This window comes from Chinchilla lanigera, unplaced genomic scaffold, assembly GCF_000276665.1.
Source record: "Chinchilla lanigera isolate Chin_1 unplaced genomic scaffold, ChiLan1.0 scaffold00040, whole genome shotgun sequence".
Lineage (NCBI taxonomy): Eukaryota > Metazoa > Chordata > Mammalia > Rodentia > Chinchillidae > Chinchilla > Chinchilla lanigera.
Window position 1 is genome coordinate 6,505,874 of NW_004955441.1, and position 24,858 is coordinate 6,530,731.

At 41.4% G+C, this 24,858-nt stretch overlaps 1 protein-coding gene across 1 annotated transcript in view; it reads right to left on the reverse strand.

Moving 5' to 3' along the window:
* Positions 1–24,858, reverse strand: part of Dhx57 (DEAH (Asp-Glu-Ala-Asp/His) box polypeptide 57) — a 62,175-nt gene that overhangs the window by 26,767 nt on the left and 10,550 nt on the right. The window contains exons 3-13 of the mRNA XM_005390897.2: positions 23,234–23,392; positions 21,198–21,386; positions 19,966–20,801; positions 18,210–18,388; positions 15,091–15,212; positions 13,713–13,908; positions 12,900–13,024; positions 10,111–10,244; positions 9,514–9,568; positions 3,833–4,038; positions 358–474 (exon numbers count right to left, since the gene is read on the reverse strand). Of these exons, the coding sequence (XP_005390954.1) occupies positions 358–474; positions 3,833–4,038; positions 9,514–9,568; positions 10,111–10,244; positions 12,900–13,024; positions 13,713–13,908; positions 15,091–15,212; positions 18,210–18,388; positions 19,966–20,801; positions 21,198–21,386; positions 23,234–23,392 (2,318 nt within the window). The remainder of the gene's footprint in view (positions 1–357; positions 475–3,832; positions 4,039–9,513; positions 9,569–10,110; positions 10,245–12,899; positions 13,025–13,712; positions 13,909–15,090; positions 15,213–18,209; positions 18,389–19,965; positions 20,802–21,197; positions 21,387–23,233; positions 23,393–24,858) is intronic.

The window sequence follows — 24,858 nt, forward strand, 5'->3', positions numbered from 1 at the left end:
ACAAAAAAACACAATCCTCCTGCCTCAGTCTCCCGAGTGCTGGGATTACAGGCATGCGCCACCATGCCTGGCCCATTATAATCCCGGTGAAGCCAACAGTTGTGTATAAGCTCCTGTAATTTCCAAAGAGACACGTGGTTTAGGGTATCCAAATTTATGACAGAGGCCAATGCAGAAAAGGGCTTCACTTTACCTTTAAAATGGCTTACTAATAAGAAGCCTCATTCTTAATCCCACTCCCTGCAGGCTCTGTGTACAGTTTACCTGTGATTCAAGTGCTCAGGACTAGACTCCCATTTAGCCAGGGGCTCAATGTTTTACCTGTGGATAACTCAGCCTGATCAAAAACGCGGTTACCTGGAGGGTAGGAGTGCTTGCCGTCCACAATCCACTCCAATAAGGCTTCTATTAATTCAAGATTGACCTTTTCAAAATCCATGATGGACATTGTTTTGATGACTGATTTGCTAATTCCTGAAAGAAAGGTAAAAATCAGAAGGATAATTATATCTTATTGAAGACAATATGCCTGTGAAGTAGGTGAGTGCTGCACTGACTTAATCATACAGATGTTCATATTTAATGTACCTAAGTAAAGTTTTTTTATTAGTTTATTCATACAATTTAGATATACGTAGTGATCACGTTCATCATAGGGAATGTGTACCTGTACTGATAGGTCTTGACTTCCTGTTTAAGTTTTTTCTTTTTAGCCTATCAGAAAACACAGCTTTACCGGAAGTACTTTTTTTGTGAAGAAAAAAAAGGCTCGTGCTTATGTTGTGAAGGCTCAGATGGGCTGCTGTTAACTCTTCCTTCCTTCCTCCCTTTATTTCATCATCACATATTTATTGAAACTTTTAGTTCTGGAAACAAAATTCAAAGTCAAACACATTTCAGATTCAATCAAATCAAAAGTCAGGTAAGTCCAGGTAACAGTAACCCATGGAAAGAAATGGACAGAGATCATAGCTTTTACTAGCTTCTGGGCCGGCCAGCTGGCCTACCTATCTATCTATCTATCTATCTATCTATCTATCTATCTATCTATCTACCTATCTATCCAATCTATCTCCTTGCTTGTGGTACTGGGTAATGAACTTCGAGTGTCAAGCTGTATCCTCAGCCCTTTGTATTTATTTTTTATTCTGAGACAGGGCCTTACCAAGTCACCTAGGCTGGCCTCAAACTTGCAATCTTAGTCCCTCTGCCTCCCAAGTAGCTGGGATTATAAGCATGTGCCACTGCCCCTGGCTATTTTTTCCTTTTTTTAAATAAGGAAAAAGAAGCTCAGAAAAACCAAGCAAGGCCCCATGGAGATCATATGCAGATTTGTGTTATCCTGTTTACTGTTCTACAGCACTCCATTATTTAGATAAAGAAGCTGAGACATAAAGAGGATAAGGAACTTGCTCAAGATTATACGGTATTTTTAGGAGAACTCTGGGAGGTAAACCGAGTCTACAAGAAACAAATCTCTTCTCTTGCCCTTAACACTTCAGGATTCTGGGAGTAAATAAAATAATGTTGAGGACTCTGTGCATCTTCTTATGTTACAGAACAATGGCGAATTTCCTTCTGCTTGATTACCAGTCTCCATCCAGGATCGGGACCAGTCTTTGGAAAAGGTGAAAAAGGAAAACTCACTTGCCTCTTACCTTCCAGAAGCAGTAACAGTACCAGGGGCTGGAGGTTCTTATTTATGCCAGGGAAACACCCTCTTTTGGTAAGTTCAAGACAACAAGGATGGAAGCCCAGGCAAAAGAGAGTAGGAAGGACAGCTGAGACCTGGCTCTAGCCTGAGCTTTAAGGAAGAAGGCAAAGTAGAACTTGGAGATTCTACGTGTCCTGCCCAGCGTATGTGCGCAGAAAACCACACAGGTGCAGAGGGTATTTGGGTGAAGACTGGCATGGGAGGAGGAAGCACCTAACAACACAAATCAAAGCGTTCAGCACAGATGCTACTGTATTAATTGATTACCGGAAGCAGGGCCTCACTATGTTGTCCAGTCTGGCCTCAAATTCCTGGGTCAAATAATTCTGCCTCAACTTCTCAAGCAGTTGGGAGCATAGTCATGTGCCACCATGCCTAGTTAAATTATGTTACTTTAAAACCCCATCAATAATGCTAAAACTACTGGGTAACATTTACAAGGTATTATAGGATTTTTATGGTCTCAAATATCTCTGTACAAATGACATACCTACAAAGGGAATCTACAGGAACTATACAGGGCAGAACCTTAACTAAGTGACCCAGTTAATTTCACTAATAATGGGGGAAATCATCAATTGTGCCTCCTGATAAACATTAAGAAAAACATTTTTGTGGTATTTCATTCCCAACTGCACAACCTAAATTTAATTAAGGGCAAATATCAGACAAACTCAAATGAAAGGACATTCTACAGAATCATCTTTAAAAATGTCAAGGCCAATAAAAGGCAAATAAAGGGGCTGGGGATTTAGCTCAGTGGCAAAAATGCCTGCCTGGCAAGTGCAAGGTTGTGAGTTTGAGTCCTGGTACCGGAAGAAAAAACAAAAAATAAATAAATAAAAGGCAAATAAAACTAAGGAGCTGTTCCAGATCTAAGGATAGTAAAGACACATGATGACTAAATACAGTATATGGTTCTGGACAGGACTCTGGACTACTAAAAAAATAGTAATATTGGACACGATTGAGATAGTTGGAAAATTTAAATATGGGCTGTGGGTTAAATCAGAGTATCACTGTTAAATATCTTCATTTTGACCACTGTAATGTGTTTTTATTGTTGTTGTTGTTTTTGTTTTTCATCTTTTTGAGACAGGGTCTTACTACGCAGTTCAGGCTGGCCTTGAGCTCACTTTGCAGCCCAGGTTGGTCTTGAACTCGCAATGATCCTCTTGCCTCAGCCTCCCAAGTGCTGGGATTACAGGCATGCGCCATCACAACCAGCTTGTAATGTGTTTTTATATAAGAGTATATCCGAATTCTTAGGCAGCACATGTTAGTCTTAGGAGTAAAGGAACATAACATCTGAAATGTACTCTCCAAAGATTTAGGAAAAAAATATATACACATACAGCCAATGACAGAGCAATTAAGGCAAAATATTCATCAGTGAATTGGGGCAAAGGGTGTAAGAGGGTTTATTGTAGTCTTGTACAAATTTTTCTATAAATTTTAAATCTAAAATGAAAAGTTATAAATTGCTCAAGAGTATAATTTTTGGGCCAGGAATATAGCTCAGAGGCACAGTGCCTACCTGGCAAGCACAAGACCGAGTTTGAATCCTGGTACCAAAAGAAAAAGAATGTAATTTTTATTTTATTTATTTATTTTTGAGACAGAGTCTTACTATATATAGTTCAAGCTGGCCTTGATTTTTTTGTCTTTTTTTGTTTTTGTTTTTCCGGTACCGGGAATCGAGCTCATGATCTTGCACTTGCCAGGCAGGTGCTGTGCCGCTGAGCTAAATCCCCAGCCCCCAAGCTGGCCTTGAACTCACAGTGATCCTCCTGCCTCAGCCTCCAAACTGCTGGGATTAGAGGTATGTGCCACCATAGCTGGCTACTCAAGCAGATAATTTATATTATACTACCTCCCAATTTTTCTCTAATGAGCACATACTTTTTAATAATCAGAAAAAAACCCTCACTGGCAAATATAGTAACATTATAATGTAAATATGCATTGGGCTTACTATTTCTCTAAGGTTAAGGTTGTTCTGATGAATGAAAGGCAATAACTGTACTATAAAAGTCACATTTTTCTTCTTCTGGATCATGGTGGGAAAAAATACTAGAAATATTCGGCATAATCATATTTCTGTGGGAAGAAGTTTACCTTTATAGCGCGCCAAGAGCTGCTTAAAATCTAACTGTTGATCGGGCACGGCGTCTTTGATGGCATCCTGGTCCTGGAGGTGAAGAGACAGCCTCAGGTCTTCTTCCACTTCTTCAAACGCAGTTCTGTTGCGCCTTGCCTTAAGCTTCTCCTTTGCAATCTGCTTCGTGGAGCGCACATACGGGCTCCCATCCTGTAGCACGTACCTGGGAGAGAAAGGTAAAGGAGTGTGTGTGTGTGGGGGGGTTGGTGAGGAACAGAAGCACGCTCCTATTTTACGTGTTCATTAAGCAAAGCGTTGCTGTTTTTGCCCCACTCCAATGCTATCCTTCCACCAGTTTAGGATTCTGCCGGCTGTGCCCTACATCTGGTGGGAAACACACTGGAATGCCTTTGGTTGTCTAGGAAACCGGGTGAGAATCTGCAGGAGAGCCCTATCCAGGAAAAGTGGAGCGGACACTCAGAAAACGCACCGGGTGGTGCCCTTCGTAACACTCCCCTCGCTTCCTTTTCCTCTTGCCCGTCGTATCCCCGCCCAGTAATTCCCAGGCAGTGAACTCCTCTTTGTTGTAGCCAAATCTAGACCCCTAATTCTAGTTCTTAGCTGAACATCTCTGTAAGGCCGTCCTTAAAATACTGCAAAACTCTTTCTCTTAGATAGTTTCGTCTTTGTTAATAATACTATGAGACGTTCTGACAGGTGAAAAACGACTAAATTGGAAACCAAAAGTTCTGGGTTTGAATTCTACGTCTGCCACTAAACCGACATGCCATGAAACTTTTAGCAAATCCATTCCAAACAGCTGTAATGATCTGCTCATCATCCGGAGGGACTGGCCTAGATCACTGGTTTGAAACTATTTTTCTTTGAGCCCTGAATGTTGCTTAGATCCCCTGGGGAAAGGAAAGAGACGGGAGCGAGGAAAGCTCCCGTGGGTAGGGACTCTATCCCCCGACCCTTCTGGCCCAGACCATTTCTACTGTTTTTCTTCTTTTTATAATCTCCTAAAATTTCATTTGCAGAAAGTGTGCTTTAGTTTTAAAAAGGGGTTCTAAGGGCTGAGGATGTAGCCTAGTGGTAGAGTGCTTGCTCAGCATGCATGAGGTTCTAAGTTCAACCCCAGTACTGCAAAAATAAATACACACACAAAAAGAAACGAAATAAAAATGAAAAAAGCGTCTACAATGTGGACTACATAGTGAGACACTGTCTCAAAAAAAAAAAAGTGGGCCTAGGATCTGCTGAGCTCCTCCAACCTCTCTCTTCCACCCAGCGACATAGTGTCTTTTCACATTCCTTTTCTTTTGTTTTTTTTTTTTTTCCGGTACCAGGAATCAAACTCACGACCTCGCGCTTGCCAGGCAGGCGCTGTGCCACTGAGCTAAATCACCAGCCCCTGTTTTCACATTCAATATTCACTTGTTCATTTAACATTTACCCAATGCCTGCTTTGTGCAAGGGACTGGTCATGGTATCACGGTATGTAAAAAGGAATATTCATACCATGTTTCTTTCATGGCCAAGAAACCTGGCAATGATAGAGTTCCCCTGAGACTGATCCCCAGAAGCAGAAGGAAGAAGAAAAGAAAGAATCAAATAGAAGGACCCTACAACTTCTAATAAAGAAGTAACTGATTCATATGGAGGGAAATTTCATTTAAGTTAGATATTAAAGAGTATAGTTCTGGAAACATTAGCCAGAGCAATTAGACAAGAGAGAGAAATAAAAGGAATAAGGATAGGAAAAGAAGAAGTGAAATTATCATTATTCACAGGTGACATGATACTCTACATAGTAGACCCCAAAAATGCCACAACAGACTTCTAGATTTAAAAACCAAATTCAGTAGCATAGCTGTACACAACAAAGTCAGCTCTCAAAAATCAGCAGCCTTCCTATACACAAATACACTGAGAGAGAAATTAGGGAAACCACAATCTTCATAATAACATACCCCAAAAAAGGAAGAATGTTCAACATCACTGGTCATTCGAGAGATACAAATTAAAACAACACTGAGATTCTATCTCACCCCAGAAAGAATGGCTATCATCAAGAAATCAACCAATAACAAATGCTGGTGGGGCTGTGGGGAGAAAGGAAACTTCTCACTGTTGGTGGGAGTGCAGACTGATACAACCACCGTGGAAATCAGTGTGGAGATTCTGCAGGATTAGAGGTCCCATTCAGCTCAGTTATTCCCCTTTGGGGTATTTTTCCAGGAGAATTGAAAACATCACACCACAGCAACATATGTGCACCCATGTTTATAGCAGCACAACCTGTCATAGCTAAATTTTAGAAACAACTCAAATGCCCATCAACTGAAGAATGGGTAAAAAATATGTGGCATTTTCATACAATGGAGTATTACTCAGTTATAAGGAAAGATAAAGCTCGAGGCTTTTATAGTTAAATGGATGCAACTTGAGACCACACATAAATGAAATAAATCAGACTCACGTGTGTAAATATTGTACTGTCTCCCTAGTATAAGAAACTGTAAGAGTAATCAAAATCCAAAAAGTACAATAGATATTGTGAAAGGGTAAGAAACTGCTCAAAAGGAAAGAACAACTGGGATAAGGAAAAGAGAAAAGAAAAAAGAAGGAAGGGAAAAAATATATATCTATATGCACAAGATAGCTAAGATACTTGCACTACTAATTTCTATTGGTTTATTGAAAGGAACAGTTAATGCTTACTTTTTTTGACCAATTTTGCATGCTTATATCTGGTAATCTGAACAACTACTGTGAAAAAATATGCAATATAACAACCATTGTTGGTTGCCTATCAACTCTTTTTGAAATTATGTTCTTAATTTTTAAAAAATTTTTATTCTCTTTAAAATAAAAAATAATGACTAGATAAGGAAGGAGAAAAAAGGAATAAAGACCTAAAGAAAGGAAGCGCATGGCATATTTGAGAAGTGGTAAGTCATCGGACAGCATTGTGGTTTGTGCGGACAGGAGAATGCAGTGGGAAGGAAGGTTAAGCACAGGCTGAGGCCAGCTGACGTGTGCCGGGTGTCCAGAGCATGGGTTACAGGGAGCGGTGAAAGGCCTTCAGAAGAGGACCATGACTCACTCCTACAGGCCCTGAGTCAGAAAAAATGAGAAAATAAAGGCAGGAATTGGAAAGAGGATTTCTTCAGAAACTCGTATTCAATAGGAGCAGGACAGAAAATAACAGTTTTAATAATCTTCTTAAGTAGTTTCATAACACAATAAAATTTGAGAACCAGAGGTTTTGGACTTTTAATTTGAGGATGCTACACCATTAAATACATGTGCAGCCAGGCATGGTGGTGCACATCTGTAATCCCAGTACCTCAGAGGCTGAGGCAGGAGGATCCTTGTGAGTTCAAGGTTGATCTGGGCTACACAGTGAGTTCAAGGCCAGTCTGAACTACAAAAGAAGACCCTGTCAAAAAAAAGAAATACACACACACACACACACACACACACACACACACACACACATACACGGAACTGCCCTTATGGGGTGTTATGCTTTACATGCAGATGTCTCCACAAAGCGTCATTTGCTCACAGGTGGGGGTTTAGAAGGTGGTGGACTGAGGGGAGCGGTGCGGCTGACTTGCTGTTTGAGGTGGACTCTGCTCAGAAGAGGTGGGCCCCTGAGGCGTGACCTGAAGCGTGTGGCTCCCTCCCTAGCTCCCCCTTCTCTATTTCCTGTCCACCATGAGGAGAGCAGCTTTCCTTTACCCAGGCCTTTCCGTGATGCCATCAGCCATGCAGACTGCGAGTTCTCAAATGTGCTCAGGGTTGGGTGTCTTGCCCCAGCAATGAGGAGAGTGACTAAGACATTAGGGACAGAGGAGAAAAGTGAGTTGTGTCTTAAATGTCAGGTCTCAGAGGAGTCTTCATCTTAGAACGCAGAAGTTGGGACTGAAGACACTGGTCTTGTCACGGAGATGAGAGCGAAAACCCCTTGAATGTAAGATAGCAAGTGGGAAGCTTCATAGAAGAAACAAGTGAGGGATAAAATCTTGGGGATTCAAGGTCAAAGAACAGGACAGAATTTTGGTTGTCTACAATGGATATTATCATTTTCTACTCAGTACTGAAATCATTTACAGAGATATTTTGCTATCCAGACCCTACTACAAGCTCCTTGAGAGTAGAATGATGATAGCAACAGCTAACACCTAAAAAGCATGTCCATGCCAGGCATGGTAGCACACACCTATAATCTCAGCACTCGGGAGGCTGAGGCAGGAGTATCACCATAAGTCTGAGGCCAGCCTGGGCTATGTGGTGATTTCAAGGCCAGCCTGAAGTACATAGTGAGATCCTGTCTCAAAGAACCAACCCTTGATGGGTATGGTGGCACACGCCTGTAATCTCAGCACTCGGGAGGCTGAGGCAAGGGGATCGCTGCAAGTTTGAGACCAGCCTTGCTACAAAGTGAGCTCAAGGCCAGCCTGAACTGCACAGGGAGACCCTGTCTCAAAAAGACCAAAAAAAAAAACCAAACCCAACCCTCCCCAAAAAGCATGTCCAGTGTGGCAGGTATAGTTCTAACTTTACAATTGTTAGTTCTTTGATCAATCATCACAATAACCCGGCAAAGCAGCTACTATCAATATCCTCATTTTACATATGATGAAACAGACATGGAGATTAAACTACTTGCCAGAGTTACAGTTAGTAGAGGGATTTAAATACTGGCAGTCTGTTTGCTGAAGGAAAGAAGAAAACAAAATATAGCAAAACAAACTCCCTCACCTATAGCGGGAGTTACGTTTGAGAGACTGCAGTGATAGGTGAAAATCCACGATGTTGTGCTGTTATATTTATTTTATTATTTATATACACCTTAAGGCTTTATAAACCCTTCCCACAGTCCTATAAACCTTTCCCACTCTCTTATAAACACTTCATATGCTCTTAAACACTTTCTATACTCTTAAACCTATGTAATTTTAACATGTAAAATTCTGTATGGGTATTCAATGTGAAATGGACAAGGAGAGAGGCTGAACCTATGAGCACAGTACAGGAGAGCAAACAGACCGATGCTATGGTCACTGAGCCAATCAGCACTCAGGATACAGAACACAGTGCTGTGGTTGGTCGCCTTCCATTCCATCAGCCAATAGTGTGTCGTGTACAATCTCCCGTTGGCAAACTTGTGCAAGCAGTAGTGGGTACAGCATTTCCATTGTGTATAGTACGGTATTCATCCACTGATGAAATACATACTGTATTTTATTACAATTTAACATTCTTTTTTCTTTTTTTGTACTGGGAATCGAACTCAGGACCTTGAGTTTGCCAGGCAGGCACTTATGCCACTGAGCTATATCCCCGGCCCTAACATTCTTTTAATATGTTTGAATTAACATTTTTAATATTGTTCTAAATTTTTTAGGCAAAGAATAATTAAAATCATAAATATTATATAAATACCTATATACCACAAAATCCCGCAATATAGTGAACACTCTGTGATACAGAATTAGATATATTTTTTTAAAAACTTGCAATACAGTGAAGCCGCAATAAGTGAACTGCGATATAGTGAGGGAGGACTGTACTGAAAGGGAAAAATTAGAAAAAAGACATGTATTACTAATACACGTGTATTAGTATTCCGGCATACTGAAGGTACAGTAAGGTTTTGATGAACCTTAATTAACATTTTGTTTACCTTGTCACAGCAATTGCATCTTCCAGAAAAAACTGATCCACAGGAAAGGTACGACCTAGAAAAACAAGAAAATAAAATAGGAAAGTCAGGGCTGGGGATTTCGCTCAGTGGCACAGTGCTTGTCCGGCAAGCGCAAGGTCTTGCGTTCAATTCCCGGTACCGGGAAAAAAAAAATAGCAAAGTCTCAGAATACCCATTAAATTATCTTGAAGTAGTTTTTGTTTTTTCTTTTTCTTTTCTGAGACAGGGTTTTGCTTTCTGGCCTTGAACTCACTTTGTACCCCAGGCTGGCCTTGAACTTGTGGCGATCCCCTGCCCCAGCCTCTGCAATGCTGGGATTGCAGGTGTGTGCCACATGCCCAACCAAAACTTTTTTAAAAAGTCAAATATAAAACTGAAATTTCCTGGCAAGTGAGTACATTACCTCCTTATCAATCACATTATATTGCTATGATTTTATTTGTTATAAATGTTCTCCTCTAGAATGAGGTACAATTAATAATAGTGAGATATATATTAATTGATTTCTCAAGTGAATTTTAAAATAATTATATTTTCTTATTAGAACAATACATATTCAATGATGCATTTAGTCACCTGGTATAGTAATAACTGGGCAGGAATTGAAATACTCTGAAAAGAGCTCAGCATTTAAAGTCGCACTCATTAGAATAACTTGAAGAGTTGGCCTCTGCGACACAATATCCTTCAAAACTAGCAGCAAGAAGTCACTAAAGGAAATAAAAGAAACATCTGAGGATCAGTCCAATACAGTCTACACACATCAGTAACTTTTGATGTATCTGGAGCAAGGAATACGTACGACCCATGTGAAAAAATGTAACGCTCCTAGGAAGATGTGTCAGGTCCCTGGTGTGAAGACTTAATATCACAAGGCTACGGACTCCCAAATTAAATTTAGTACAGTATCAATCAAGATACCAAGAGGATTAATCAACAATTTGATAATTCTACTTCTTGACATCTACAAGTACATAAAAAGGCGTATACAACGATCTTCATTACTGTACTGTTTGTAACCGTAAAACAACAGAAACTACTAAATGTCCATCAACCAAGAAATGGTTAACTGTAACAGTCTCCTCCAGTCAACAGAGTAACACAAGGCAGATTAAAGCGAAAACCAGAACTACAGATAACAGCGCGAAAAGACCCTTAAGACATGTCAGGAGAAAAAAAAACCCAAGTTGTGCAATAACACATGATGTAGAAAAGCAATACCCTAACTGGTCCCCCTGCTTCAGCCCCGCTGCCTTATAACCTATTTTCAATATAGCTGATCAGTAAATCCACTCAAAAGTCAGGCTGAGTGCGCCGTTCTATGAAAAAGCCTTCAATGACTTCTCGGAGTCCTCACAACAAAGCCCTCTGTGACAGGGTCTGCAGCTCGCTGCTGCTCACATCCTCCTGCTTGCCCTGGCGGGCCCGGCCCACTGCTCTTCTCTCTTGGAGGCGCGCAGGGCTTGGCCTCTGACCTCTGTGTCTCCTCACTTGGCTTCTCCACCATCCACTGAGGTTGGCTCCCTCGCTTCCTTCAAGTGTCTTTACTCAGAAGATACCTTTCCAGCAGGGCTTTCTTTGGCTACCAGATTTAAAATCCAAATGCTCCCTCCTCTCCACCTCACGTTGCCTTTCCCCTGCTTTCCCCTGATTTTCCTTCTCCTTCTTTTATTCCAGGACTGGGGGTTGAACGCAGCTCTGAATACAGAGCGGCACCTCCAGGCTTTTTCTCACTTTGTGAGACAGGATCTTGCTAAGTCGCGTCCTGGCCCAGGCGGCGCTTTAGTTTGCAGTGCTCTAGAACAATCACCAGGATACACTAACTGTGCAATGAATAGTCCTTAACCTGCACAAGGAGAGTATCGCTTGTGTGGAGGAAATGCATACTTGAAAATAAAGCTTTGTAAAAAGTAAATACACGTGTTGATGCATAAAAATATAACCATTTAAGATTCATTGTTGTCTCATTCTAGGAATTCTTTCTTTTTATTTTGATTAGTGTTATTTTTACCCTAAAGTCTGCCTTTCTTTAGTTGCTAGTTACTTCCTATTTAAAATTTTTTTATTAGTATATGTTTGCAACTTCATATTTCTTATTTACTAGTAGACCAGGGTATTTGTTTCTTCTAATGCTCCTCTGTTCTCAAAATCATTTTATTAGCTAGGTCCTCTCAAGGGCTTTGTTTGTTTCACAATGAGCCACTTTCTGGGGGCTGGGGATTTAGCTCAGTGGCACAGCGCCCGCTTGGCAAGCGCAAGGTCGTGAGTTCGATTCCCGGTGCCAGAAACCGCCCCCCCCCAAAAAAAAACCCAAAACAATGAGCCACTCTCTGTCTGTCGGTCAGCTCCTCAGTTTACCTACAGTCCTCCTCAAGCTATTCGTAAGAGCACAGCACTTCTGGGGAAAGCACAGTTTTCATTAGGACCTCCTCTAACTTCCCCGCTGCTTTTTGCCTCCTCCAGGGCATAATCCACATATCAGACTATGAGTAATGCTATGTACCTCCACGGCCCTTCCTCAGTATTTAAAATAGGGAGAATTTTTAATTAAAGGCTCAGCTCTGTCATGACTTTTAAGTCCTTAAGATAAAATGTAAACCCTTTCTCATTCACAGTGTTGAGACACTGGGAGATCCAGCTCCTGCTTCCTCCTCCACGCCCGCCCCCTCACCCCGACTAACAGGCCACACGGCCTTCCTTCAGCTTCGGGCCCACCCACGCCCTTCTGCTACAGTCCTCACACTTGCCGTCCTTGCCCCCATTTATCACAGGAGACTCCCTCTTACAGTTCGGTCCTCAATTTAAATATCGTCTCTCCAAAGATAGGGTCTTTGGCCATCTTCTGGGTCTCTTCCTCAAACACAGCATCCTGCTTATTCCTTCACAGTACTTACTGATTTGGAGTTACCTAGTTAACTGTTTACTTGTTTATTACCTCCTTTTTCTACGGGACTGTAAGAGAGGAGGGCGAAACTGCACACATTTGCTCACCTCTGGATCCCCAGTAATGACTGCAGGCTCACTTCATGAGGCTCAGTAAATGTATCAATGAATGGTGACTAAAGGGCCGAAAGAACACAGCAGGAAGCACACCACTGACCAACCCGTCAGCTATCGCCGCATCACATCTGCTAGGACCGCTAAGGACAGCGTCCGGCTCAGCATGGTGCCCGAGAGTGCACGCGAACCAGTGAGAAATACTGTTATTGTTACCGACCCTGGAGATGAGAAAGCAGTTCCTCTTCTCTAACGGAGCCTTCCCTACCGTTACAGGCGCTAGGAAACTCAGCGGGAGGCAGAACGGCCTTTTCTCGGCCGCGCCCTCACTGTGTGTGCGCGTGTTCACCGGGAAGCCTCCATCTTACCTTTCTTCCGTCCTCTCGTGAACTTCATCGACAATGATGTGGGTGACGCCCTGCAGAGCTGTGTCCCCTTCCAGCCTTCTCAGCAGCACTCCGGTGGTGCAGTACAACAGTCTGGTGGCTGAGGACTTACGCACCGAAGGGCAACACCAAGGGTTCGTGAAATTGTTGAAGAAACATTAACTGGCAAGTTATTTTGCATGCATAGGAATAATTAATGACATCGAAGGCAGCAGCAGTTCTATTCAATGTAAAACAATATAGTTTCTTGCTGGGACAAGAATAAAAGCTTTTCTGCTTCAAATAAAAAATTTAAGATTCTCCATAAAAACATTCAAAAATTATAAAATGTTTTTTAAAAAACTGAGTAACAAAATTCATTCTGAATTTGTCCCAGGTTCAAGAGCCAAGGAGAACTTACCCAGTCACTTCTAATAAATAACAAACTTTATAAAGAACATGTGGTTTAATCAAGCAAGATTTTTTTTTTTTTTTGGTCTTTTTGAGACAGGGTCTTGCTATGCAGTTCAGGCTGGCCTTGAGCTCACTTTGTAGCCCAAGCTGGTCTCAAATTTGCAGCGATCCTCCTGCCTCAGCCTCCCAAGTGCTGGGATTATAGGCATGCACTACCATGCCCAGCTCAAATAAAATTTTATACTGAAGTATTTCTAAGGGGTTTTAGCCTTACTAAAGGTGGTCATTAATTTAAAATAATCTGAAATATCCCAAATTGGCCATGGACCTCCAGACCCCCTCCATCTTTGTACCTTAAAACTATAAATTTCTGTTACCAGGAAATAAGCAGCGTATACAAACCTTGACACTTTCTAACCGAATCTGGTATCCCACGGTCAGACCCACTCTTTCTGCTCTTTCTTTGGCAACCCGTTCCGCAACAGAGATTGCAGAGATTCGTCGGGGCTGGGTACAGATGATGTTAGCCACCTTCTCGGGTGGCCCGCTCAGAGAATCGTCCAGAATAAACTGTGGAATCTGTGTGGTTTTCCCACATCTGTATGTCAAAACAAATGAGTCCTAAAATGAAGTTTTCAAGGGCTAGTTAACAAAGTAATCGTAGGCAGTGAGGAAAATGATCAAGCTATATTAAAATAAATGTGGCACAGCCTCACCTATCTTCTGAAACTACCACTGACATATTACCTGCAACTATTAGACTCTAGGAATTTGTACTAACTGTAATAGGGCAATAGGGCAATCCAGTAACAATTTAACTTCTTTTCTTTTTTTTTTTAACAGTTCAATTTCATTTATAAAATTGGGGCTACAGAGCTGGTGTGATGGTGCATGCTGTAATCCCAGCACTTGAGAGGCTGAGGCAGGAGGACTGCCACGAGTTCAAGGCCATAGTAAGTTACACAGTGAGTTAAAAGGCCAGCCTGAACTACACAGTGAAACTCTCTCTCAAAAAAGAAAATAAATAAATAAATAAATAGAATTGGGACTATTGAACAGACATTAGATTAAGGTCTATAAATGCCTGTAGGAATGTGAACGCTACATGTGAACGCTAAAGAAAAGCAGTAGTAGCTTATGATTATGAAAGTATTCTGTATATTTTCCACTGATGTGCTTTGATTTGGCTATAAGTGGACTGAAGCTCAACAGATAAGAAACTGATACAAGATTAGTACTATATCCATGTGTTGGAGGACAAATGTAATTATGAAATTGTGTACTCCTGAAGAAAGAACAAAATTCAGCTTGCAAGTTGCCCTTGCAAAGTATGTTTGGTGACCTAGGGAGAGTGTGAAACAGGAAAAACAACGTACCTTAGTCTGTCCTTTAAAAATAGTAAATAAAAGCTTTAAAGAAATCAGAATAAATTCAGAAGGTGAAAAGCTTTCAAGGTAAATGTCCAGGAAGTATCCTTTACATTGAAAAATGGTCCTTGTTAAAAGCCTGCTGGATTCTTTACCTTAACATTGTCTGAAGGCAGGACACATTGTCTGTACATTACTAGATAAATTTCTGGGTTTTGTTTTCGCTCTTTGTGATTTGTCTCTGTGCGCGAACGGAAGTTGCAGTATCAGCTTCCGTGAAACGGTTTTAATACTTGGTGGGAAAAACTGCCAATAACACTAGCTGCAAATGTTTTCAAGAGTAGGTTAATGTAAACAGGGTACTCGTCATATTTATAGACGAAAGCTGCATCACAAATAAGTTACTTGCTTACCCAGTCATACCACTTATGACAACCACTTGGTGCTTCCTTAACAGTCTAAGGATGGTTTCTCTTTCTTCCCAAGCGGGGAGTGATTGTCTTTCCTGCAGAACTGACTGGAACTGTCTGGAAGCCTAATAAAATCAAGGATAAGGCATCAGTCTGTTACATTCAGTCACCTTTCTGAAAGACCTGGCTCTAGAGTTCCCATGTGATCTTTAACAAGTTTTTCTGAGACAGAGACTGCAGAGATTTGTGGGGATTGGATGCAGATGACTTTAGTCAGATGGCCGGCTGCTCAGAGAATCAACCAGAGTAAGCTGCGGAACTACAGTGTTCCTGCATCTGAATAAACTTGCGTGTCATCCTTGCGCTGGGGCCATGCTAATCTTCTCTGTATCGTTCCAATTTTAGTATACGTGCTGCCGAAGCGAGCACTGCATCTGAATAAACTGAAGGACTTTATAAGTGAAATACACTCTTGCTTAGTGTCCATCTTCCTAACAGAAGTCTCTATGCCAGCACTGTCCGATGCCACTTTCTGTGCTCAAGGACATACTCTATACCTGCACTGTCTAACTGAGCAACTTCTGGCTAAATGTGGCTACTGAGTCCTTGAATGTGGACAGTGCTCCTGAGGAAGTGATTTCTTTTAATGTAACAGCCGAAATTCAAATAGCCCAAGAGAGCTAGGAGCTACCATCGTGGTCAGCACAAAGTATCAGATTTTTCCTCAACCAGTAATCACAAGAGCCCTTGCCAAAGGGCTGTCTTTTTTTGGCCAATCCTACAGTTATGTAAATCAGTTTCACATCTAATGATAATGCTATAAATACTGTATTGTATATTAAAATAAGCGGGAAAGAGGGCTTGCAAGAGGATGGTTAACGGGGATAGAGGTGCAACCGAATGAGTGGAGTAACTTCTAATGTTCTACAGTATAGCAGATTCAAAATAGCTAATAGAAAGGAGTTTGAATGTTCCAAACACAAAGTAACTATAAATACTGCAGTGACAGATATGGCGGGTACTATGATCTGACTACGTATGACATGTACTGAAATGTCACGCTGTACCCCATAATATATACAATCATATGTCAATGAAGGATTTTACCCCACTGCCGCATCCTAGCCATGCTTAGTACTCGCCGCCAGATGCTCCAGCTGGACACACAGACTGCGCCAGGTGCCTAGACAGCATCCCTGGCAGCAAGTGGAATGAGACTCTGGATAAGCACCCGGCAGTGACTCGCCTCGCTGAGGAGGTGGGTCGGCTCCTTCAGCCCCGCACCAGAGGAGTTCGAGTGCAGGACAGCATCCAGACAGCTGGGCCGACGCTTATGAGCACATGTGGCACTGATTCCTCTCGATGCTCAGAGATGCTGACACACATGTACGCCTCGCACCCTCCCCTACACACACGCACACACACAGCTGTCTGTTCATGGCACGTCCTTCTCGAATAAGGACAAGGGACTTCTGTACCGTAGCCTATACCTAACTAACATATGTCTTGCTCTGTAAGAGAAGAGTCAGCAAATGTTCTCTCTAAGGGGCACAACGGTAAATATTTTAGATCCGATGGTCACATACCATCTCTTGTACACTCTTGGTTTGCTCTGACAACTTACTCACAAGGTAAAAATGCTTGTTAGCTCAAAGATCTTATCCAGGGAACCGCTGGTGTAGGGTAAGAGGTAAGACATCAGGGGTGAGGCGAAGGGCTGGAGCTCGGTACCAGCCGCCCCAGGCATGGGAAAGCTCGCCTGACCCAGACCCCCTGAGTGAGCTGGCCTGGGAGCCCTCCCAAAGCCAAGAGGCTCTCAGGGAGCTGGCTCAGTCCTGCTCAGCAGTTTTTCCCCAGCTTCATCATGGGATCAATAAAGTTGAATGTTGTGTATTTAAAATTCTTGGGGCTGGGGATTTAGCTCAGTGGCACAGCGCCTGCCTGGCAAGCACAAGGTCATGAGTTCGATTTCTGGTACCAGAAAACAAAACAAAACAAAACAAAAAAAAATTCTTAAAAATTTTTCATTTTAAAAATGGCTCTATTTTTGAACAATGTAAGAACTTATACTAACATCATTTCCTACATATAACTGTATCATGTAACTATCACACTCATCAAATTGACTATATAATTTTTTCATCTCCTAGCTTACTATTTACAGCACGATTTTATGCACATTTTGATGTTCTGTGGGCATCACATTATGTAGTTGACGAGATTGGGCACATTCAGGGTGGTATGGCCATAGACACATTATGTATTTGAGAATGTTATACAATGTCAAAAATCAGAACCACAGAACTTTAGAACTAGAAGGGCCCTTAAAAAGTATTTAATCCCCAAATGGATTAAACAACTCACTTTGCCTTATTTCACTTTGCCTTATGGCAAACCTTTTAGAGACAAGTGTCCAGACTGCATCCCAAAACCTTATTTATCACAAGGTGCCAACACTGCAGTTAAACCTGAATACTGAGGTTTTAGTTTATATAAAAAAAAATAAACCTCATACATTAACATCTTTTGTTTGAAAAGAAAAACAACACGTGTCATAGGTTCGCCACCACTGCCCTCCATCAACTATGCCCTCAGAGTTCCTTTAAAATAATCTGCATGCAGCAGTGGTCTGAATCTCTGTGTTGCCACATAATGTCCATGTGCCCTTTGGCACATATTTATCTGTGAACCTTTGAAATGGGGTATGAATGCCTCCTTATCCTTCTACTGTTATACAATGGTTTACTTTTTTGGAACAGGGAATCGAACTCAGGACCTTGTGCTTGCCAGGCAAGCCATGCTGCTGAGCTATATCCCTGGCCTATACAATGGTTTTCCAATGTAAATCACAGCATTAGTAATCCCTTCACATATCAGGTTGTCTAAGGTAGCACCAAAAGCACACGATTCTGACAATATTTGGTTCACACGTACATTTGGTATTTACCGTGATGGGGCTGTGCAAAACCACGGAGCAGATGCGTTTATGGCATGTAGGAACTTTAACCATTCAGGGTGAAAGAGCCAAAAAGATACGAGGGAACACGGTCAAAGCTTCTTCATTCCTAACCCTTCACCCAGACATTGGGGACAGAGCGCCAGCCCTTCTCGGCATGCTGTACCTGCTTCATTTGGAACTGCTTGCAGATTTTACTGTTCTCAGCATGAACTGACTTTGCCTGCCAGTCATATCTTTTGGAAATCTTTTTCTTAAGGTTGACATAGCTTTCATTCTCCACTATAACAGGTGCAGGGCCTTCATCCTCCTCTGCCTCCTCTTCAGGTTCTGGTTCTTTTTCAACTGTAAGGGAAGAGAAAGAACCATTTCAGTTTGCCTTCTCTTTAGCAAAGGGAGAAAATCCCCATGTAACCAAGTAACAAAAATCATAAAATAGAGAAAAAGGTGAAACTTAAGGCAGGTTTAATTCATTTCAGTACTACTACTACTATTGCCAAGGAACTCAAGATACATCTTCAAATAAATTTAAGTATAAGTGGTATTGTTAAATCGAATTAAAAAATACTTAAGAGTTAAGGAATTAGCGCTTAGTATTTTAATTATTTGCAAGTATCCTCAAAATTCAATGACACAAACCAACCTAAATGTTGAGCAAATGATGAACTCGTCAATAAAATGTATTATATCCATACAACTGAGCATTGGGCAACAATGAAAAGGAATGAAGTATTAATACATGCTATGGTATGGGTGAACCTTGAAAATATTCTGTCAGGTGAAAGTACGGAGTCAAAGACTTATGTGCTGTATGATTCAATTTTTATGAAATGTCTAAAATAAGCAAATCCATAGACTGTAGATTAGTGCTTTTCAAGGACTAGGGTAAAGAGAGGGCAAAACATAACAAAATATGTAAAAAACTAATAAATGTCACTGAAGTGAATTTCATTTAAATATGCTTATGTGAAGTTATGACTATATAGAAGTAGGCTTGTATTTTGAAAAACTGGCCCTGATAGGATTTCTTTTGGGGTAGAGGACAATATTCTAATATAAGGGGTCATGGTTGCACAACTCTATAAAATACAATAAAAACCAATGAACTGTACATTTTAAAAGGGTGAAGTTCATGGCATGTAAATTGTATCTCAATAAAGCTATTACTATTTTTAAAAGTCTGTGACATGTAATTTGTCATTTCCCAAGGAACACACTTGAACCCCAAGTACCAGAAGCTGCCATCTGGGAGCGGTCAGGTGGTTAGTAAGTGACCAGCTAACTGCCCAGCACCTATGTCTCAGTGCAGTTTCATTAATCTCTACTTACTAAAGCCCACCCAGGAAGCTGATGAAATAACAAAAACTTTCACCTCTGAAAAAGAAAGATGGTAAGAAGTAGGAGTGGATCCTTTAATGAAAATGGAAAAGGAGGTTTATTTGTGGTCTAAGAATCCGCACAGCACACCTTGATCTGGACAAATCCAGAAGCCTGCTTAAGTACTGCTTTATTTAAAGACTGAGGATTCATAAAGACAACCCTAGTCTAACGAATTTTGGCAGCCTAGTACGCTAAAAGCAAAAGGGTAGGGTTTGGTATAAAAGCATAAGCAAAGATATGAAACCAAATGAACTAAGAAATAGGTCTCCCGAGGAAGTGTTTACAGTCTTACTGCCCCTCGGTTTCCTTTACAGTTAAACTTATGCATCGCTTCAAACTTCCAGTCCAGGAAGCACAACCCAGCAACGGGCCTCACTATTAAAGTCAGGCATATCACAGTTTGCGGGATTCTGTCCCTTCTGCCCACAGCACTGAATGACCCGCCCAAGATCACAGGAAGATTCTAAACCCGCCTCAGAGGTCCTGACTTCTACATCCGCCGTTCTGAATGCCCTTCTCCCCACCATCAGCGCTGTACATACCTTCTGGGATAGGACTTGAAACGAAAGAATTACTTGGAATCGCTGGTTTACGACAGGCAGCATTATTTATTCTGGTCCCCGAGGGTGCAGGCAGAAAGTTCACAGGAGGGACACTGTACTTGTGCTGTGTATTTGTTAGTAACTTGACAATTTCTGATTCTTCCTCTAACAGGGTTATCAAAGAATATACGACAGGTTCTGAAGTCTCTGCACAGGTCAAGGCTTTGCCATAGAGGAACTCAGAAATGTGTAAACGGCAGGCCAGAGGTAGATTCTCATTGGTGGAATAAAATGCCACAAGCGGGGCTTGGTAGGGGTACTTATGGTCTTTTGGAAATCGAATTTCAAGCTCATATAAAAAAGACGCGTCTTCATTAGCATAAAGATGAGAATCATCTACCATTTTTTCCGCTCTTCCAACAATCTGATTTGGGGGCACTTCATGTTTGAACTTGCATCTTGATCCGAATTTACAATTTCCTTTTAGGTAAAATTTACAGGTTTCAGGCACAGGGTCTTGGACATTTTTGCTGTCCTTTTGCCTGGACTTGCAGAATTTACTTGTCAGATACTCCAGTTCCAATCCAACGGTCCAGACTCTGCTCTGAATTCTTTCTATGAATTTCTCTCCACAGATGGACTTGAGAGCAAGCGCCTCTTCCTGTCGCTGCTCCACACACTCGCACAAGCTTACGCAGCCCGCGGCCTTGGAGACTCTCATCCGCTCCCCAAATGTCTCTGAGAAGCACCTCGTGAGCAGGTGCTCTAGCGCTGCCCCCAGATCTCCGTCACACATCCTCAGGGCCGCCTGACAGCGTTCAAGGTTGAAACCATACCTGTCAAGGGCAAACCATAACAAAAACATGTGAAAAACTGATAGATATCACTGATGTGAATTTCATTTAAATATGCTGATATGAAGGTATGACTATATAGAGGTAGGCTTGTATTTTGAAACATTGGCCCTGATAGTACCAATCCCCTATCCTAATAGAACAGGGCCGGGGATATAGCTGGGTGGCACAAACGCCTGCCTGGCAATTGCAAGGTCCTGAGTTCGATTCCTGGTACCAAAAAGGAAAAAAAAAAAAAGAGAGATACAATATTAGCATCAGGCACTGCTGGAGCTCATACCAGAGGAAAATACACACGCAAAGGTAGCTGGGATTATAATAAGAATTCAGTGGCTTTGAACTCTCCCCCAAGCCCCGTAAATAATCAAAAGCAATCACCTGGAAAGTCTCTGTGCTGCAAATGGTGAGACTGCGACTTCTGGGATGTAAGGCTGCACTGCGCCTGCGCCCACACATTCCAAGGCGCCCGAGTCGGGCACGAGGGCGAGTCCTTGCCCAGCCAACCAGTACTGTTCGTCGTCACAGCAGTCAGGCTCGTCGTCTTCCTCTTCAACAGAAACGCCTCTCCTAGCGAAGGTCATTTTCACGTATTAGACATTTTTACCTACTTGGAAGAAAAACTCAGCAAGGGTCTAAGAATTCAACTCAAGGAGTCAAGAGTAGACAATCCTGATTCTCTTCAGTTGCTGATTTGACTTTTTATGGAAGCATTAATTTGTACCCTGGCAATTAACATTTACCAGGCGTACATTACATCCTCACACGTGCAGTGCTGCCTTAAGTGCTTTATATGTACTCCTGCCTACTCTTTTATTCTTCCCAATGACCCTGCCAGATGCTACTGGAACCCCATTTGTTAGATGACCAAATAAAACTTAAGAAACTTAAGAAAGAAATGCAGTATTTACTTTTTTTTTTAACTACCTGAGTTTGCACAGTAAAGAACAAGAGATTCTACCCAAGGCAGTCTGCTCCCGGAAACTTTATCTATGCTCTTTTTCTCTTCTCATTCACAATACTGTTTTTCTTTTTCTTTTTCTTTTTTTTTTTTTTTGGTTTTTCTCCGGTACCGGGAACCGAATTCACGACCTTGCGCTTGCCAGGCAGGCGCTTTTGCCGCTGAGCTAAGTCCCCAGCCCCACACAATACTGTTTTTCGATTTTTGGGTTTTTTTTTTGTTTTTGGCTTTACTGCATAATTCTCTTTTCTAAATCTGAGACAGATAAAAATTTAGAAATAGGATGGAAAGTGATCTGTGCATGACTGACCATTAATTCTAGCAAATATAATTATCTTCAATTGAAAATAATAAAACCAAACGCCAAAACACACTGGCGAAGTAGAGGGGAAGTGACTAAGATCTAAGAGTATGCCTTGAATGTGAGCACTCTGGGAGGCTGAGGCAAGAGAACCACAAGTGCGTGCTCAGCCTCGGCTACTTACTGACTTAGTGAGACCCGACTCAAAACAAAATTTTTAAAGGACTAGGGTTGTACCTTAGCATGAAGGCCCTCGGTTCAATCTCCATTCTCTCTCTTTCTGTCTGTCTCTGCCTCTCACATGCACACAGCAACAAAGAGCAAAAGCTGTTTCACTTTGGCACATGGTCATGAGAAGTCTAATCTTAAAATTTCAGTGGCCTTTGTGTCCTTCAACAGAGGAATGGATGAGGAAAATGCAGTATTTACATATACACGGTGGAGTACTGCTCTGCCACATGGAAGGATAAATTTGAGTCGTTTGTAGGAAAGCGGATATACCTTGAGACCATAATGTTAAGTGAAATAAATGAGACATAGAAGTATAAATACCATATGGTTTCTCTTATATGAGAAACCCTAAGTATAAATAATTTAAAGAACAAAATAAATGGTAATAGGAAGCAGGGAAGCAGACCTTTTGCACATGGGGAGGGACCAAAAGTGGAGGGAGAAGGGCGGTGTGCAGCGGAAGGGCAGGCGGCAAGAACTACAACGTGCTGTGTACACGCACCGCCTCCCCTTGAGGGACACGGGCGTTCTGGACTCCAAACGTGTTGTAATAAAAATTTTTAAATATTAAAGAAAAACTTCATCTAATCAACTCAGTATTGCTCTTGGAACAACACTTCTGTGTTTTCATTGCAAAGTTTTACTTGGAACATTATCAATAAAGAAATAACTGAATCGATATTAGCACTTCCTGAAAAAAAAGATTAAAAAGGCGAACCATGCTACTGCTCATGGATGGTACAAAAACAAATTCACCCTGAAACTGTGGCTGAATAATTATTCTTGCATTTCTCCCGGCTCACTTCAACTGATTATATGACCACCGCAAGATCATGTTGACACAATACTCTAAAGAGGCCACGGCCTTCATAGTGCCGATACGTCTTCCTTAATGTAATGATTTACTCAAAGAAAATCATTTACTCAGATCCAGCATCAGCATCTTGCTCCTGCAGGTCTCGCAGAAGGGCCTTCACTTTCTCTTGGTTCTCCGAGGTCATGTGTAGCGTCTGAAGGGGCACTTTGGCCTTGGGTTTCCATTTAGTGCGCGCCTCCTCCTTGTTCACACCACTGTTGCTGGGCCTGCGAGGTACACAGAATACAATTATACAGACCTGTTTGGTTTTTCAGACAGAGTCTCGCTATGCAGTTCAGGCTGGCCTTGAGCTCTCAGCAATCCTCCTGCCTCAGCCTCCCAACTGCTTGGGTTCCAGGCGTGCACTAACATGCCTGGTTATACACAGTCATATAATCAGAACTTTTATATACTTACCACAGAGTTCCTAAATATTCACAACATGAATTGGAATGTCAGGGTATCTAACAAAAGACGATGATAAATGTGAAGATTCTCCCATTTTCTACAGTACTTCTTCATTATACTGTAACTACTGGGGGGAAAACCTGATTAAGAGTCTAAATCTGGCTTCATTAACTAGAGAATTCTCTAGAACTGGAGCTGGAGAAGTCTCTGGAAAAGTGCACATCTGTACATCTCTGGGCAAGGCAATTCTAACGACAGGCATCTCTGCCCTGTATGGCTTCTGAAAAGAAATAAATTACACATGAGGAGTGTTTACTATATCCTACATGAAGTAACCAATCTGAAAACAATTACGTTCCATCTTCTGAATATTAGGATGTATTTTTAAAATACCCAAATTATCACTGTTTCTTGATTATCAAAGTAATCATACATGCTCACTGTAGAAAAGAACAAAGAAGAAAACAAAAGTTAACCCCAACACACCATCCCTTTTCATGTATATTTTTTTAAATTACAAGTCTCACGTAAACTTTAAAAATTTTTACTTTATTTTCTTATCAAAATAGCATCAGTATTTCCCTAGAATTATATAACATAATTTTATTTGATTATTTATGGTTTGTGGCGCTAGGGCTCAAATCCAGGCCTGGGCTGCAAGGCCTCCTCTACCACTGAACTTCACCCTCACCCCCATCACGATTTTCATGGATCCAGATTACTGAATTTATTTCACTAATCTTTTTAAAGGAATTTTAAGATTCATCAATTGCCATTTGTCATATGCATGCCTACACACATACACACCTCTTCGTCTCTGTATACATACAATTATATTGCTATCTATGTCCCCTTATATACGTACGTACACTGCTGAGCCATCAGAATGTAAGCTGCAAACACATTCACCCTTAAATACCTCTGCATGTATTTCTTATGAACTGATATACTCTTACACAAATACAATACCATGATCACTTTCAAGATATTTTGTACTGATACCAAAAATTATATTTAATTACAGTTCATATTCAAATTTCCCAATTTCTTCAATGTTGTTTTTTATAGATTTTTTTTTGATTGAGTATCCAATTTTTTTGTTTGTTTTTGGTTTTCTGAGACAGGGTCTTCTTACGTAGTTTAGGCTGGCCTTGAACTCACTATGGAGCCTAGGCTGTCCTCAAACTTGCAGCAATCCTCCTGCCTCAGCCTGCTGAGCGCTGGGATTGCAGGCATGTGCCACCATGACCAAGAGTATCTAATCTTTAAAGACTCAGTTATATTT